The sequence below is a fragment of the Branchiostoma lanceolatum genome, chromosome 1 (genome assembly GCF_035083965.1).
Source record: "Branchiostoma lanceolatum isolate klBraLanc5 chromosome 1, klBraLanc5.hap2, whole genome shotgun sequence".
Classification (NCBI taxonomy): Eukaryota; Metazoa; Chordata; class Leptocardii; order Amphioxiformes; family Branchiostomatidae; genus Branchiostoma; species Branchiostoma lanceolatum.
Genome location: NC_089722.1, coordinates 21,188,698 through 21,204,159, shown reverse-complemented (window position 1 = coordinate 21,204,159; position 15,462 = coordinate 21,188,698). Strand labels below are relative to the sequence as shown.

Below are 15,462 nucleotides of genomic sequence, written 5' to 3'. Positions count from 1 at the left end.
CTGAAATCCCTGTCAGGGGAAAAGATCACTGATCAAAAGGAGCAGATGTCCAGATGGGTAGAACACTACTCTCAACTCTACTCACGCGAGACGTCAGTCTCCGACACCGTTCTCAACAGTATGGAAGACCTTCCCATTATGGAGGAACTAGATGTAGTGCCAACCATTGAAGAGCTGAGCAAAGCCATTGACTCTCTCCCATGTGGAAAGGCACCGGGTAGTGACAACATCCCTCCTGAAGCCATCAAGCATGGGAAACCAGCCCTGCTTCAGCCGCTGTATGATCTACTTTGCCTCTGTTGGGAGGAAGGGGCGGTTCCTCAAGACATGCGTGATGCTACCATTGTTACTTTGTATAAAAACAAGGGAGACCGCGGAGATTGTAATAACTATAGAGGGATTTCACTTCTGAACATAGTTGGAAAGGTGTACGCCCGGATCCTCTTGAACAGACTAAAGATCCTGGCCGACCGTGTATACCCGGAATCCCAGTGTGGTTTTAGGGCTGGGAGATCGACAACGGATATGATTTTCTCTCTGCGCCAGCTGCAGGAAAAGAGTAGAGAACAAGGCCAACCCCTGTACATGATGTTTATAGATCTGACCAAAGCATTTGACTTAGTAAGCAGGAAAGGCTTATTCAGACTCCTGGAAAAGATTGGCTGCCCACCAAAACTGTGTAGCATGGTGGTGTCATTCCACGCCAACATGGAAGGAACAGTCTTGTACGATGGATCCTGCTCTGACCCCTTCTCCATAAAGAGCGGAGTAAAACAAGGTTGCGTACTGGCACCTACACTTTTTGGAATTTTCTTTTCCGTACTACTGTCCCATGCCTTCAGCACATCCACAGATGGCGTTTACCTGCACACCAGGTCCGACGGGAAGCTGCTAAACCTCGCAAGACTTCGCTCCAAGACGAAGGTGAGGACAGTGCTCCTTAGAGACATGCTCTTTGCAGATGATGCAGCACTGGCAACCCACACAGTGGAAGCTCTCCAGAGACTGAGTGACTGCTTCAGCAACGCATGCAAGCTGTTCGGACTCACTGTAAGCTTGGAAAAAACATGTGTCTGTGCACAAGGGGTTAGCACTCCCCCTGCCATCACCATGGATAATGTACTCCTAAAAACTGTGGATAGCTTCACTTACCTGGGCTCTACAGTTACTAACACACTGTCCCTAGACGCTGAACTGGACAAAAGGATAGGGAAGGCAAATACCACAATGGCCCGGCTGACCCAGAGAGTATGGGAAAACAGAACCTTGTCACTGCACACAAAAATACAAGTATACCGGGCATGCGTACTCAGCGTCTTACTGTACGGAAGCGAAACATGGAGCACGTATGTACGACAGGAACGTCGGCTAAACGCCTTCCATATGCGATGTCTCCGCCGCATCCTAGGACTCAGCTGGAAGGACAAAATACCCAACAGTGTCATCCTGCAACAAGCAAAAATACAGAGCATCTACTCCATCCTCAGCCAGCGTCGTCTTCGCTGGCTGGGGCATGTCAGGCGCATGGAGGACGGAAGGATCCCGAAGGATGTACTGTACGGGCAACTGGCCGTTGGCTCCAGACGTGTTGGCCGCCCAGCACTACGGTTTAAGGACACTTGCAAGAGAGACATGAAGGCGTGCGACATCTCAACAGACACATGGGAAGTGCAGGCTGAGGACAGAACAGCCTGGCGCCGAGTTGTGCACCAGGGTGTCATGGAAGCAGACGAGAGAAGGGGAGAAGTTGCAGCAGAGAAACGGAGACAGCAAAAGACTGTAACAGTAAATGCACCCCAAACCACACATCACTCATGCAGTGTGTGCAACAGGGTGTGCAGATCCAGAGCTGGACTCTTAAGCCACATTAGAAGTCACAAGAGAACTCCAGAGGCGCACAGATAGTCTTCCGAGACTGGACTGCCAAAGAAAAGAGAATGCTACATAAAATGTGGATTTACTTTCAGTCTAGATGGATAGCTAACATTTTACTAGAACTTCTATTATAGCATGACGGTTTCCTAAAGGAACCTGAATACAATCTGAAACTGTTGCAAACTGGACGCTTTAAAATGTGGATTGATACAATAGCTGTAAAATGTAGATTTACTTTTATTTCAAAATAGCTAACATAGTTTTAGAACTTTGATTATAGCATGCTGGTGTTGTAGACGACTCTGGTTGCAAACTGAGGGCTTCAAAATGTGGATTGATGCTTTAGAATGTGTATTTACTTAAACTTGATACGGTTGTTATGGCACGCAGCGCTTTAGAGGAATCTGGATGCCATTTCTAACCAAAATAGTTGCAAACTGAAACCTTTCTGTATCGCAATAAAACTGCATGAAGCGGGACTGTTTTTGTTTTTTAATGTGTGACGATATTTTCACATAAATCATCTCAATAACGTTAGTTATCTTTCACACTGATCAAGAATGGAGTCACGTATGTATTCTGTTTATAGCACATCACCCTTAATCAAGGGCAAACTAAGGCCCAGTTCACGCGCAGCAAAATCTAAACAAATCAATTCACTTAACGACGGGCAACGAGAATCATTATGGGACACAACCTCTCGTACGATCAGGCTTGTAAAGCTCTAAAGCTACAGGTCCTCTACAACAGAGGAGAAAAGCTGTGCCTTGAGTTTGGAAAAAAAAAACATCATTGGCTCCCACACCAAGTACAACAAAGTACCATCATTGGCTCCCACACCAAAGGGGCGAAGTGACGGGGAGGGTTACAAGGCAAACAAGTAAACTCGATCTCATAGCCGCACATACAAAGCGGTATGCTAACAGTCCCTTACTATAAGGTGTAACTGAAATTTTATGCACAGCGGTGATTTTGATGTAAAGTGAGATTTAATATGTTGTATTTTGTTATGTATGGGAAATCGCACACTAGCCTTAATATGATGTACTGACATTCGCAATTCAGCCTTTTTGGCTGTGAAGATATTTCATTCAATAAACCAGTCTAAACCAGTCTGAATAACGAGCCAATATGGTTTTCTAAGACACTTTTAACATCCTTATGTAGAGGTGGTCACTTGTATAGCTTGACTAAATCACGCTCTTAGCAGCCGGCCCGACGGATACCGCCCCCTCTCGGGCAGGCAGTCATAAACCTCCACCAGCAAGAGATTGTGTAAACACAGATTAGCCATTTGTACAGGTTTGACTGTATTTTTATTGCATGGCTATTATTTCAGTTCTCTTAACAATCATTTACTCACTATCTGGATTATCATCTGTTGTTCCCTGTCTCAAAAGGATTAACAACAATTTTGTTGTCAATTCTTTTCTGTGTTATACTAGCACAGGCACAGATGGTGTACATAGTCGCATAGTTTGCATAGTTTTCACATACACATTGTATTCCAAGGAAATTGCAAACATGATGATGTTGAATATATTCTTCAACGGGAATAAAGACACAATTAAATTGTATCATGCAAAACAACCTTCTATCATCTGCCTTTGGCTAATATACAAAATGTGGTAAATATAACAAGTCAGAACAAAAAAATATTGCACTTAAAGCATACAACCAACTGCACATGATACGTAAATACACACAGTCATACATACATATGTATGTACTATTTTTATCTTCCTTTAAGTTAGCAAAATCAATGGATTATATTTTTATATAGCATGTCTTCTTTTGCATTGTCCTTGTGATTTTTTGGTGTTTTATGAAATGTACAAATTTTAAATCAATTTGGCATTCTCCCAGCCTATGTGGACATTACATTGAATTGAATTGTCAAACAAATGTGCCTTCCCTATAACTTAATAAGCTAAGCCCTTGCATTAAGCTCCATGAAATATATAGACTGGTAAGTCTCCTCTTAACATAATAAATGCGAACAAGATCGACAAGAACACATCTCATGTGTTGTAGTTCAGGTCACCGTTACCGTTTTGCTCACTTCTATTGCAGGTTTTTCCAGAACATGCCACAAGCTCCTTCAGTCTCTCACTCATAAACTTCAGGATATTTGGGTCCGTGGTGTTGATTGCATTGTTAAGCTGGTGGGGATCTTTCTCCAGGTTGTAAAACTCTTTGAAATTCTAAGTAAGAAATACAACAAAAGAACTAGGTAGACTACACAAAACAACATATAACTGATATCTGAGATCATGTTACTAAACTAAGAGAAATCTCATGGCAAAAGATAATCTTCTATTTTTGTCAGTTAAACCGTAATCAAAATTCCTGTTGATGTTAACAAACGAGCACTGTAAATCTTGAAATGTTTGCAGAGGTACATTAATTATTTTTGTGATTTCTGCAGTGAATGCATGGTACCGTAGATATGCCTATGTATTTCTACAGTAACTGTACTACAGAACTGTTTCATGATCAACAGCAAACTTAAAACACCACAAAAACTTCCTTTCTCCTTCTACAGAGAAATTATCAAGTCGACATGAAATTAAATGAATTTACAGTTAATAATAAACAGAGCCAAACAAGAGGAAACCCTGGATGTCTCAAATCCATACCTCATCATCCTGGAACTCACAGTACATGAGGTTGGCCCTGCTGCTCAGTGTCCTGACACAGCTGTAGGTGTTGTTGTAGGAGTCCTCACACACACAGTCAGGCACACAGCCCTGGATAGGAACAGTCTGAGTTTACCACAAACTCAATACATAAAGTTTCTGTAGACACTTCTCATTTTACACATGCTGAATCATACACCTAGAGTCTTTCAAAAACAGATGTGAGAGACTCTAACGTTCTCTATACTGTTGCCAAATTGAGTTAACTTAAAGGACAAAACCACATTCATTGTACGATTATTGTACGACCCCAAATTAAGGGAAATTAGGGGATAGTCGTGCATACATGTATGTCATACAACATTCAGCTGTCTTGCTTCGGATTGTTGGTGATTTTGATTCTGTCATAGCCTGCTTAAAAATCATAGGGCATCAAAATCTTATGACGGCCTACGATGAAGTTGACTGCGCCATAACCTGCATTCTGTATTATCATAATGTCAAATATATCTAATACTCTTAATATATGTCTGTGACTGTATACATCATCGTAACTGAGGATATCAAAGACGAAATAGAGGCTCTAAACCACCTCGCAGAGTTGAAGTTTAACATTCTAAACAGTTAGTTTCAATCTTCTCCTTTCTGCCTATCTCATTGGCAGAAAAAACAAATTTTAAGATGGCAACACTCTGAATATAACCAATTGTTACCGTATCAAGCTGAAAGTCTGTCTCACCAAGGCGAATTTGAAGAATAAACATTGGTAGGAACGGGTGGCTACATTGATATACAAGTACTATAAGGAAAGGTGACTCCTGCTGAACACTTTACTCCTCCCCGCCCTACTTTTGTAAGATCCACTTACAGTAACCATAGTCCACCAGTGGGGACAGTTGTACTTTGGCCAGGCATGGAGGGCCCACTCTCCCTGGTGTTCCACTAACAGGTCCGACCTCCATTCAGGAGTACCTGTCTCCATCTCCAACTGCGTGCTCAGCTGCATCAGCAAAAAATACCATAATGAACGGCTGACATTGGCTAGCAAATGCTGGATATTTCCATCTTTCCCAAAAAGGTTGTCCTAAATACTTTTGGACGCACTGGACAGTGAGTGACTGTTTCTTGTATTCATGAAATGATATAACAACTTATGCATTATATGTCATAGTAAGAAAGATATATGCAAAATGACTAATAACTATATATCATTAACTGAAATATGCAGTATTACCAATAAATTCTCAGTATTAAAAAGTATTATTACATGTTTTTATTCATGAAGTATGGCTAATGATGTGTTAACAGTTGCAGACTTCCCTACCAGATGAGGCATGAGGGACCTTCCATCTACGTCTGCAGGTGTTTTACCTCTGGCCATCTCAATTATAGTCGGCATCAAGTCAATGTTCATCACTGGATCCTGCAGACACATGGGGAGGAAGGCCATACAAATGTCATGAATTGATTCTCAGTTCTATGGCTGATGCTATCAGTATCACTATATCGGGACAACTTGCCATATACATGTAGCAAATCATGAAAACTATAGGCATTATTTTTATCATTATCAAATCATTGTGTACGTTAGTGACCTTATTTGTATATATGCGTAGTTTTCAACATTGTAATTGTATGTGCTGTGTTAGACGCCCAAAATCAGCTACTGCTGCCTGGGTGGTCATGTATTGCCTGTTGCAATTTGAATAGAATAAAAATAAAATAAAATAGAAATAAAGAAAACTATAGGCACTATGCCCACGGTGACCTATGTTTTATGTTATAACCTTGTCCTACAGTCAAAGTTAGAATTAGGGTTAAGGTTGAGTTAGAATTGGGGTTAAGTTTGAGGTTAGGGTTAGAGTTAGGCGTCCTTTGGACGGCAAAGCGTGTAGATACCAAACTACGCATGGTGCTACTTGGTCACTTTCCCTAGGGGCCAGTTTCTCGGGCAGGCCACTAGCATGATTTAAACAGCGTATCTAGTTGTCAAGGTGCTGAGTTGTCCAACATACATTGCTGACAAATTTGAAGATGAAGACAGCTGAAGATATAGACTGAAGGCTATATACAATGGCACCAAAGACATATTGCTCTTGTATAATAATCTTTCTACACCCGTCACAATCATAAATAATATATTCATGCAAGCAGATGAAACTCATAAGATGTTAAGAGAGTTTTCTCCTTACAGTGATAGTTTGTCCAGCCTTGATGCCGGGCCCCCTGACCATGAGGGGTACCCTGATGTCAAACTCATACAGCTGACGCTTGTCCTCAGGTAAGGAGAACTGACCTGCAGGAAAACATCAAATCCAACCACAGATGTAGTTTCATATTGGAACACAGTTGGTATTTGAAAATTGCTTAGCTTTACACTTAAAAATATGAGATCTTCTGACATAATTCCGCCACCCTGAAAAGCTGAATCCAAACAGATCTCCAACCCAACATCCCCCAGTATAATGCACTCCTGTACATGTACAGTCAAACCTGTCTATAGCGGTCACTCAAGGGACTGGCCAAAACTGGCCGCTAAGGACAGGTGGCCGCTATGGAGAAAATGTCGATTAATTGACCACGAGTGACACATGTTTTCAGTACCCACTGAGATACATTTTTTTTTATTCACCGTACAGTACACATGACATGTAAACATTAACATAGGTAAGGCATATTTTAGAAATTCGATTCTTGTTCTTTTACTTCTATTATGGGCTTGAAAAAAGAATTATTGTATCTGCCAACTCCAAAATCCATGGCTTGCTCGGGCTTCATGTCTGAACAGACCAGCATCGCCATACTCTACTCTTGATCATTCGCGACTGCTTCGCTGCAGGCACACGCGTCACCAACGAGTTTTAATCATATGAAACTAAGTCCTTCGCAGCAAAATGCCCCCTAGTTAGTTAAGAACAAAATATATGTTGCTCAGTTGCCACTTACTGTTAGTTTTCGACCGTTTTCAAACATAAAATCGTGGCGACAATTTTCCTTGTCTGTTGTTGTTTGCTTGTCACGATCGGCTTCTACCATTATGCTAATAGGGTAATGAGAGGAAGGTCGCTCTTTTGAGGGTTTTTTTCTGTTAAGAAAATTGCAACAGCCCAAATTTTACATCATAGTAATGTTATCCATATTTAGTTTGAGGCTTTTGGTTAAGTTATTATCCTCAGTGATAGTTTACAGCAAAATAAATTTAACACACTTTACCTCCGCAACAGTGCTGTCTTCCGATGACCTTTATGCTGCTCCGCCATTTTGAAAATCGTGTTTGGGCACATTTTCGGATGAATTCCCGGCGAAAACGGAAATATTGGTCCGATATTGAAACAATTCGCGAACTTAGCGCATCAGATACATGTGAGGGCTGTATTTTCCAAAAACTACCGTAATTTTTGCCCTGTCCAAATGCACAGAAATAGTCAAATATGCTACGATGTACAAACGCAAGCCATGTGAAGAAATACTTCAGTTCGCGTCAAACCATGGATAATCTAACAAAGATAAAACATTCTTGTTTTCTTTATCATTATTATCCTGTCAAGTTGAGTTCACATAAACTTGATAACTGCATAAAAAAGGGAAGATTTTGAACCCGGCGTGTGGTCGCGATGCGGCTTCCACCGGCGCACATTGCCCGTTATCGGCAGTGTTACTGTACTCGCGGGACCGAAAATCGTCTGGCCGCGACCGCGTTGGACAGGTGGCCGCTATAGCCTAATTCTTAATGCTTATGTCAATGGGAAAAATCCAAGGGACCGACAAAAAGTGACCACTATGGGCAGGTGGCCGCTATGCAAAGGTGACCGCTAATACAGGTTTGACTGTATATCTAAACTGTACATACCTGGGGAGTGCTGCACTAAAACCCAGTTTTCAAAGTGGTGGATTTAATGAACACGGCAGATTAATGTTAATGAGGGTTAATGTACTATTACTAATTTTTCAGATCTGTGTCAGTGGAATTTTACTGTTTGTGGGCTTTGTGGGCTTTTATTTGCCGTGTATATGTCAGGGTAGAGATTTCAAACAGGCAGAATTTGTGATCCCACTTGTAGAAATTGTGATGAGAGTTCAACAGAGACTTTGATCACAACGTCTGCCAGTACAGTCGGCAATTCGTACTGAACAATCAATTTATTCAAATCATACAATTGGCAGTTCTAAGTAGAGATCCTGATTGGGGTCTGATCCTGATCTCTACCAGTAGAAAGCTCTTTGTAAAGCATCTCACCATAGTGATATCCATTGTCTGAAGAGAAGATGACATAAGTGTTGTAGAGAAGGCCTTTGTCCTCTAGTCTTGACACCACTGCCTGAACCAGATCCTCTACAGACAGGAGTGTCCTCATCCTAATGAGAAAAAAAGCATCAAACATAACTGTTACATTCTTTTTTTTTTTGTCAAAACAAAATAAAGCTTGACCAGAAAGTGGCAAAGAAATATGGCTTTAACCAAGAAAAATTGAAGTTACTGAACTAGACATTTCATGACAATTATACTAAAGTGAGTAAAAAGAGAGATCACCTTTTCCTAAAAATGTTGTCTGCATATTGCACAGAAGTCTCTTTCATGGGACTTGGTGCAAACCTTAATAACCAATGCTTGTCCTTGGTAAAGATGAAAAATAAAAATAAAATAAAATTAGAAATAATTTTTTAAAATTCAAAACTTAATGAACTTCATAAACTTGGCATTTGGTGAAAATGTCTTTGACACAGCTGTCATAAAAGGTATACATGTACCTATTGAGTTACTAGAATCTATGTTGTATATTCTAGTAACTTGTGATCACACGTGACTGATGAATCTCTTCAATGATATACCTAATAAGTAACCAAGGACTTTAACTTCCCTTCTGAGGACCACTTGTATAATACATAATGATCTTATTCTATTAAAAACTTCTGGTGAAGAATACTTTAAGATAGCACATCTGATTTTATATACTACATTACATGTAGTTTATAAAATCTACACCCTATATTACAAGTAAATAGTATATTGCATGCTGCGGGCTCTCTGACACAGTGGTGCAGTTGGCTAGTCTTTACAACATGTTTATAGGCGGCTCTGTGCAGCGGGTCCACACTGGTGAGGCCACACACTACTTACAAGTAGCCATAGAAAATTGCTTACCAAACAGATCTAACATTACAAGAGTATAACAACTATGTCTACCTTCCCATGGACGTTATAGCTTCCTCCTCGAGGTGCCTTCCAGTCTACAAAGTCTTTTTCATACTGTGGAGCGGAGTCAAAGGGCGAGTGTGCAGCAGGGGTGGACAACATCATGAAGAAAGGGTCGGGTGATGCGTCAACACTGTCCAGGAAATGGAGGGACTGATTCCTCTGTAAATAAAGAAAACTGCATTAAGCTTGAACATCACTTTCTACATGTATGTACATAAATAGCAATCTACAAAACACTATCAGAGTAGATCTCCATAAAAACATTTCATCATGATATAGTGACAAAGTGTGGACATATTTTCAGCAATCATAAATGGCATGCTGGTTTTTCAAAAAAGAAGAAAAAGGTAAAAAAGGCATTTAAAATGGTTCCTTCAAAGACATTCCTGGAGGACTTTATAGTCACAGCTGGCATAGATACATTTAGTAATACATGACAGTATCTTACACTATACTAAAATGCACAATCATGTACTGTACATGTACCTAACCTCATCTCATGGTATTACTAAGATATTTTATCATTAAACTGACAAGCTATAATTTAAACCTGGTGAGTCATATCTAAGTGTAACAGTTATTTCATGGTACTGTAAAACTTTTGCAGTGGTTTTATTTTGATTCAGAGATTTGTGATGACCTCCCATAAGACCATCAATATGCATTTCCAATTACATATTACTGTACTGCAGGTTTCAACTGCAATCTTAAAACCTTCTTTTCCCTCCTACCACAAAATAAAACCACCACAAAAGTAAATGAATGTAAAATATTTTACAGTGATCTTACAATGATATCGGTCAGATAGTCCTTGCTGTAAAGTTTCCCATGTTTCTGCCTGGTTCCGTTGACAGACAAGGCATAATCGTAGTAACGGGAGTTCCCTATCTTCAAAGAGAGAGAAAAATATACATTATGAGAATATCATAACATATTGAACTGAGAATATTGTATATTATTAAACATTTTCACCTACATGTATAACCTAATGTTTGTTAGCAAAGTTAAAATCATTGTATGATGTATGTGTACTTATTTTGCTGTCTGAATTATGTTCCTAAACACTAAAAAATTAATTTCACTTTCAATACTTAAGAAGCAATTTGTTCTGTATGCTATATGTATCTACAAAATTTGTGTATTGGACAGAAACTTGCTGTTGCTATCAACATAATTTTCATGAAAGGCAACATGGTTTTAGTAAATTCTTTTCTTTGGTTTCCATGATATTCAAAACCATGGTTACTACAAAAATACAAGCAAGAGAGTTCTGCAGTACCAGTCCTAACCACCAGTCCCAGCCTGGGGGGATGTGTCCAGGGCCTCCTGTGGACGGGAATCCATACTGTGGGAAATAAAAAACACATACTGTAAATCGTGAAATGTCTGCAGTGGTTCTATTTTCGTGGTGACCCCTCCACCGCAAAATTTACCACACCGCGAATATGAGTTTCCTATGTATTACTACGTAGTTAACTGTATTACAGAATTGTTTCCACCATGTACTAAAAACACTGTGAAAACCCTCTTTCCTCTTCTTCCACAAAATTCAGTCCATGTGAGAAAAAATGATTTACAGTACCCCTCATCTGTAGCCTTAAAAACTTCAGAAGTTAGCTTGAGTCTGGAAATATCCCTGTGGAACAAGTGGTAATACAACCACTGCTTTAAACTAAGCCATATGGATCAAATTCTGTGGATCCGGGTTTGATCCCAGGCTTGACCACAGCTTGGACATGTTGTGAGGGATTGCATTCCTCATTTTAAAAGTTGACTTAAAGCTGGCACCCCCGTCACTTATGAGGGAGCTTCAGGCATTAGCCTTACTAGCGTCAAACCTATGCCGTAAAAAGAACCCAGCACACTTATCGAGGAGAGTAGGGGTGACCCAGTTTGCTTGACTAGGTACTAGTACATGAGCCATACAAAGTTGCATTGTACTAGACTACTAGTACTAGCTACTTGAAAAAAGCATCATGCTTCATCTCAGTTAAGGATGACTGCTTTTAGTTTTACCTTTTCCTTATTGATACTAGTAGTTTAAGTAAGTACATTTATTGTATCATACCTGATTAAGATACTTCCCAGCGAAGAAGGTCCTGTACCCTGCAGTCTTCACCTGTGTGGCAAAGGTGCTTTTCTCCGGCCCGTCCTGCCATGACTTACTGGCACAGCCCCCATCTACAGAGTTGTTAACGGCCCGGTGGTTGTGCACATATTTACCAGTCAGGATACTGGAGCGACTGGGACAACACAGCGGACTGCTCACAAACTGGACAAACAACCATAGAAAGTCTTTAAAACACTGCAGAATGATAAATCATAGTCAGCTATCAAGCATAAGAATGTTTTTTTGTAAGTTGTGGCATTGTGTGGCACAGTCAGTAGGGCATTTCGCCCAGAACCGAGAGGTCCCAAGTTCGAAACCACCGATATGCCCTACTTAATCCCAGGTGTGAATGAGAACCTAGCTTTGGTTAGGGACATCTCTCGGATAGAACGTTGAATGGAGGTCCTGTGTTTGAGGAGACTTATCGAAAAGAGTAGTGGTCCTTTCCGGGTGTGAGTGGTTCAAAACCTACAGTCTTATGGCCGCACATGGTACAATTTTTGTATTGACGTCGCCTGGGCGCCATACGGCAGTCGCTCCAGACAATTGTAAGCTCCTCACAATTCAGCCCCTAGCTGCGAAGAGAGAGTAGTTGGCCAACCTAATCAATAAATCAATCAATCAAAAGTTATCTATTCAACTGAGCTGGGTACCAGTGTGCTGTAGGTGTAGCCTGGAGTCCAGCCTTCTTATCTTAAGTCTGCCAGGGAGCAGATGTTAGGAGCGGACTAAAGCAAAGAAGGCTGGACTACAGGCTACTGTAGGTGTACTTCATAAACTATGATAAAGTGGTGAGGATGGGAGGGGGTAGGCTATATAGGATGTGGGACTGTGGGTAATACTACTTACCATATTAGGAAACGTGGCACCCATGTCTCCTATCAGGCTTTTTGTCCTGTTCATCACCCTCTGAGGAAGAAAAGGGCATAACAGTTATCAATTACTGTATTGAATACTGATGACACTAACAAAGACTGATACTTTCAGTGACCAGTGGGAAAAGTCTTATTGACAGAAAACACAGGAATACCTTAGTAATAGTTTGAATAATTAACGTTAAACATACAAGCAATTGGTGCAATGGCTCAGGCTAGTCAATTAGTGTTGATAAAATAATAGAATATCCTGTCAATAGTGCCAAAAATTCTTATTGACCAGAACACCATTTGTCAATAGTGAATAAAATCATTGACAGGATCATCCTGCTAATAGTGTAAAACAACAATCATTGATAGGAAAATCTTGTCAATAGTGCTGGAATTTCTTATTTGACTGAACATCCTGTCAATGATGAAAACATTCTTATTGACAGGAACATCTCGTTTTCATCATATCCATTGTTGTAAGGAATCAAAAGCTTTTGCTCCCCTGAGTCACAAAGAAGTGATTAAACATGGTAGGATGCAGGTAGTGAGCTACTAAGTTAAACCGGTTGGACAACATTCTGTACATGAATCTGCCGGGAGATACCCGTTCTGTTAGATATCACACTACAAGTGAAGATATGTCTTTAACGTCAGCTCTCACCATTCCTTCAAGTACCACATCTTGGTCGTCAGTCAGTATGAAGACTATGTTGGGCCGTGACACGGCGGTTCCTTGAGCGACAAGGACAAAGCAACACAAAAACAGCGACACACCAACGCCAGCCATCATCTCTCCCGCCATGTTCATAGGCTGACCTTTGAACCTAGGTCAGTGAACAGTCCGAAGGATGAAAAGAGACGCTTTTCGGCTGACTGAAGTACTGCAAGTAAAGTTCATCGTAAACTCGTTCATTTGTGCTGTTGCATTGCCCCACAGAGATGCTGATAATTGAATTGAATGAAGACCTTTATTGCACACACATACCCACTGAGTTCAGTACAGGTCACAACAGAAAACATCACAGTTTGCAAATACATTATACAGTAGAAGCCACTTAATTGCACCTCGGATAAACGCATATTCCATTTCACTGCGGGTAAGGGGAAAACCCTGTATAGGTACCCGTACCCGTACCCGTATACACGTATAGGTATACCGGTATACCCCTTTTGGAGCCCTGCACTTTACCAGTTCACCGATTCTGGTTCGCTATCAATCCACAAAACTCCGTCACAGGCTGCAGCTCAGCGCGTCTTGACGTCCTGACTGACACGTGGCAACGGCATTTTATTGTGCGAAATGATTATTTATAAATATCACTGAGCATTTCACTTCGAGCGGACCTTCTGTGCATCGAGAATGGCGTTTCCTGTAGGTTTTACGCAGGATTACTGGCAGCTCCAGCCAAACAGATCATAAGTATTGCATCTGAAGATAATAAAAAGCGGAAAGGTTGATACTTTGGGTGTTTTTTCTATTTCCTTTTAGAACGGGTTTAGTTGAAAGGTCTCTGAGATCGGTGCTCGCATGTTCCAACAGGAGCTCCGTACGAACTTCGCAAATTCCGTATTTTCCAAAACTCTGTCCTTCATAGAAATCAAAAGATCGAAAAGTATGATGGTTCAGCTATTTTTTGACCGACTATAGTTAACTGTTTGTGTCTTATACCAATGTGGAGACCGTAAAAACAGACGTTCTGGGTGCCCCATATGGCGGCCGTCAGAGCGTGTTTCCTGGCTTTTTGGGGCTCCAAAAGGGGTATACCGGTATACCTATACGGGTATACGGGTACGGGTACCTATACAGGGTTTTCCCCTTACCCTTTAAGGGTTAAACTGCACCAAATCCCAAAATCCCAAACCGGTTTAGCCTCCTTCGCAGACTTCCTATGACAGCGGCGTACATATAGGGGGGAGGGGGAGGTTCTCTAAAGGGAGTTGTGTAGCCGAGGGACACAGGGAGTTGTGTAGCCGAGGGACGACCGCTGTTCATATCCATATGGATATGAACAGCGGCCGTCCCTCGGCTACACAACTCCCTTGGCTACTCAACTCCCTTTAGAGAACCTCCTCCCCCACCCCCCCACCCCCCCCCCCACCCCCTCCATATGGATATGAACAGCGGCCGTCCCTCGGCTACACAACTCCCTTGGCTACTCAACTCCCTTTAGAGAACCTCCCCCCCCCCCCCCCATATATACGCCGCTGTCATAGGAAGTCTGCGAAGGAGGCTAAAACCGGTTCCCATTCACTGCATTGTTAATGACTCCGCATATCTGCACGGCGCATTGTCATCAATGCCGGATAACTGCACCAAATTTTATCAAAAATCCTCGACAAGTTAACTAAAAAGGTGCGCTAAAAATCGGCAAACGCGGTACAAATATATATAATTGCAAAGATTGGAGCAAGGAGTTATCGATTAGAAAAGTCTATTGCGACAGTCGGTAAAATTGTGCAGTGTGAATTTTATGTGAGTAATCAGGATAACACCGGTCGTTAACAAAGGTTAAAGGTTGCTTACGATAGATACCCTGATTATCCAGATAGAAATAATGTAGAGGATTTCTTGTGAGCTTTCTTGTGCACGATAGCCCCATAAGGCTCCTTCTTGGCACGTAATCGGTGGCACGTAATAGAGGACTTGATGCCGTTGTCTTTTGTTTTAAATAGTAGCGTCACTCAAACACTCGGTAACAGGAAATAAAGAAAATGGGGCGCAATCTTCTCTGCAAATAAAACCCCTAACCAGAGCCCTTGGATTGGTCTTTTAGG

General features: G+C 41.2%; 1 protein-coding gene across 1 annotated transcript; it reads right to left on the bottom strand.

The window, feature by feature from the left end:
* Positions 1–2,354: 2,354 nt before the first annotated feature.
* On the bottom strand, positions 2,355–13,523 carry LOC136440964 (N-acetylglucosamine-6-sulfatase-like). The gene is made up of 13 exons (XM_066437177.1): positions 13,349–13,523; positions 12,671–12,730; positions 11,780–11,983; positions 10,991–11,056; positions 10,501–10,599; positions 9,700–9,870; positions 9,046–9,128; positions 8,752–8,870; positions 6,707–6,810; positions 5,839–5,937; positions 5,383–5,514; positions 4,515–4,625; positions 2,355–4,079 (listed from the first exon to the last, which is right to left on the bottom strand). Exons 1-13 carry the CDS (start codon positions 13,493–13,495, stop codon positions 3,897–3,899), a joined length of 1,578 nt encoding a protein of 525 aa, XP_066293274.1. The 5' UTR covers positions 13,496–13,523; the 3' UTR covers positions 2,355–3,896.
* Positions 13,524–15,462: the final 1,939 nt, after the last annotated feature.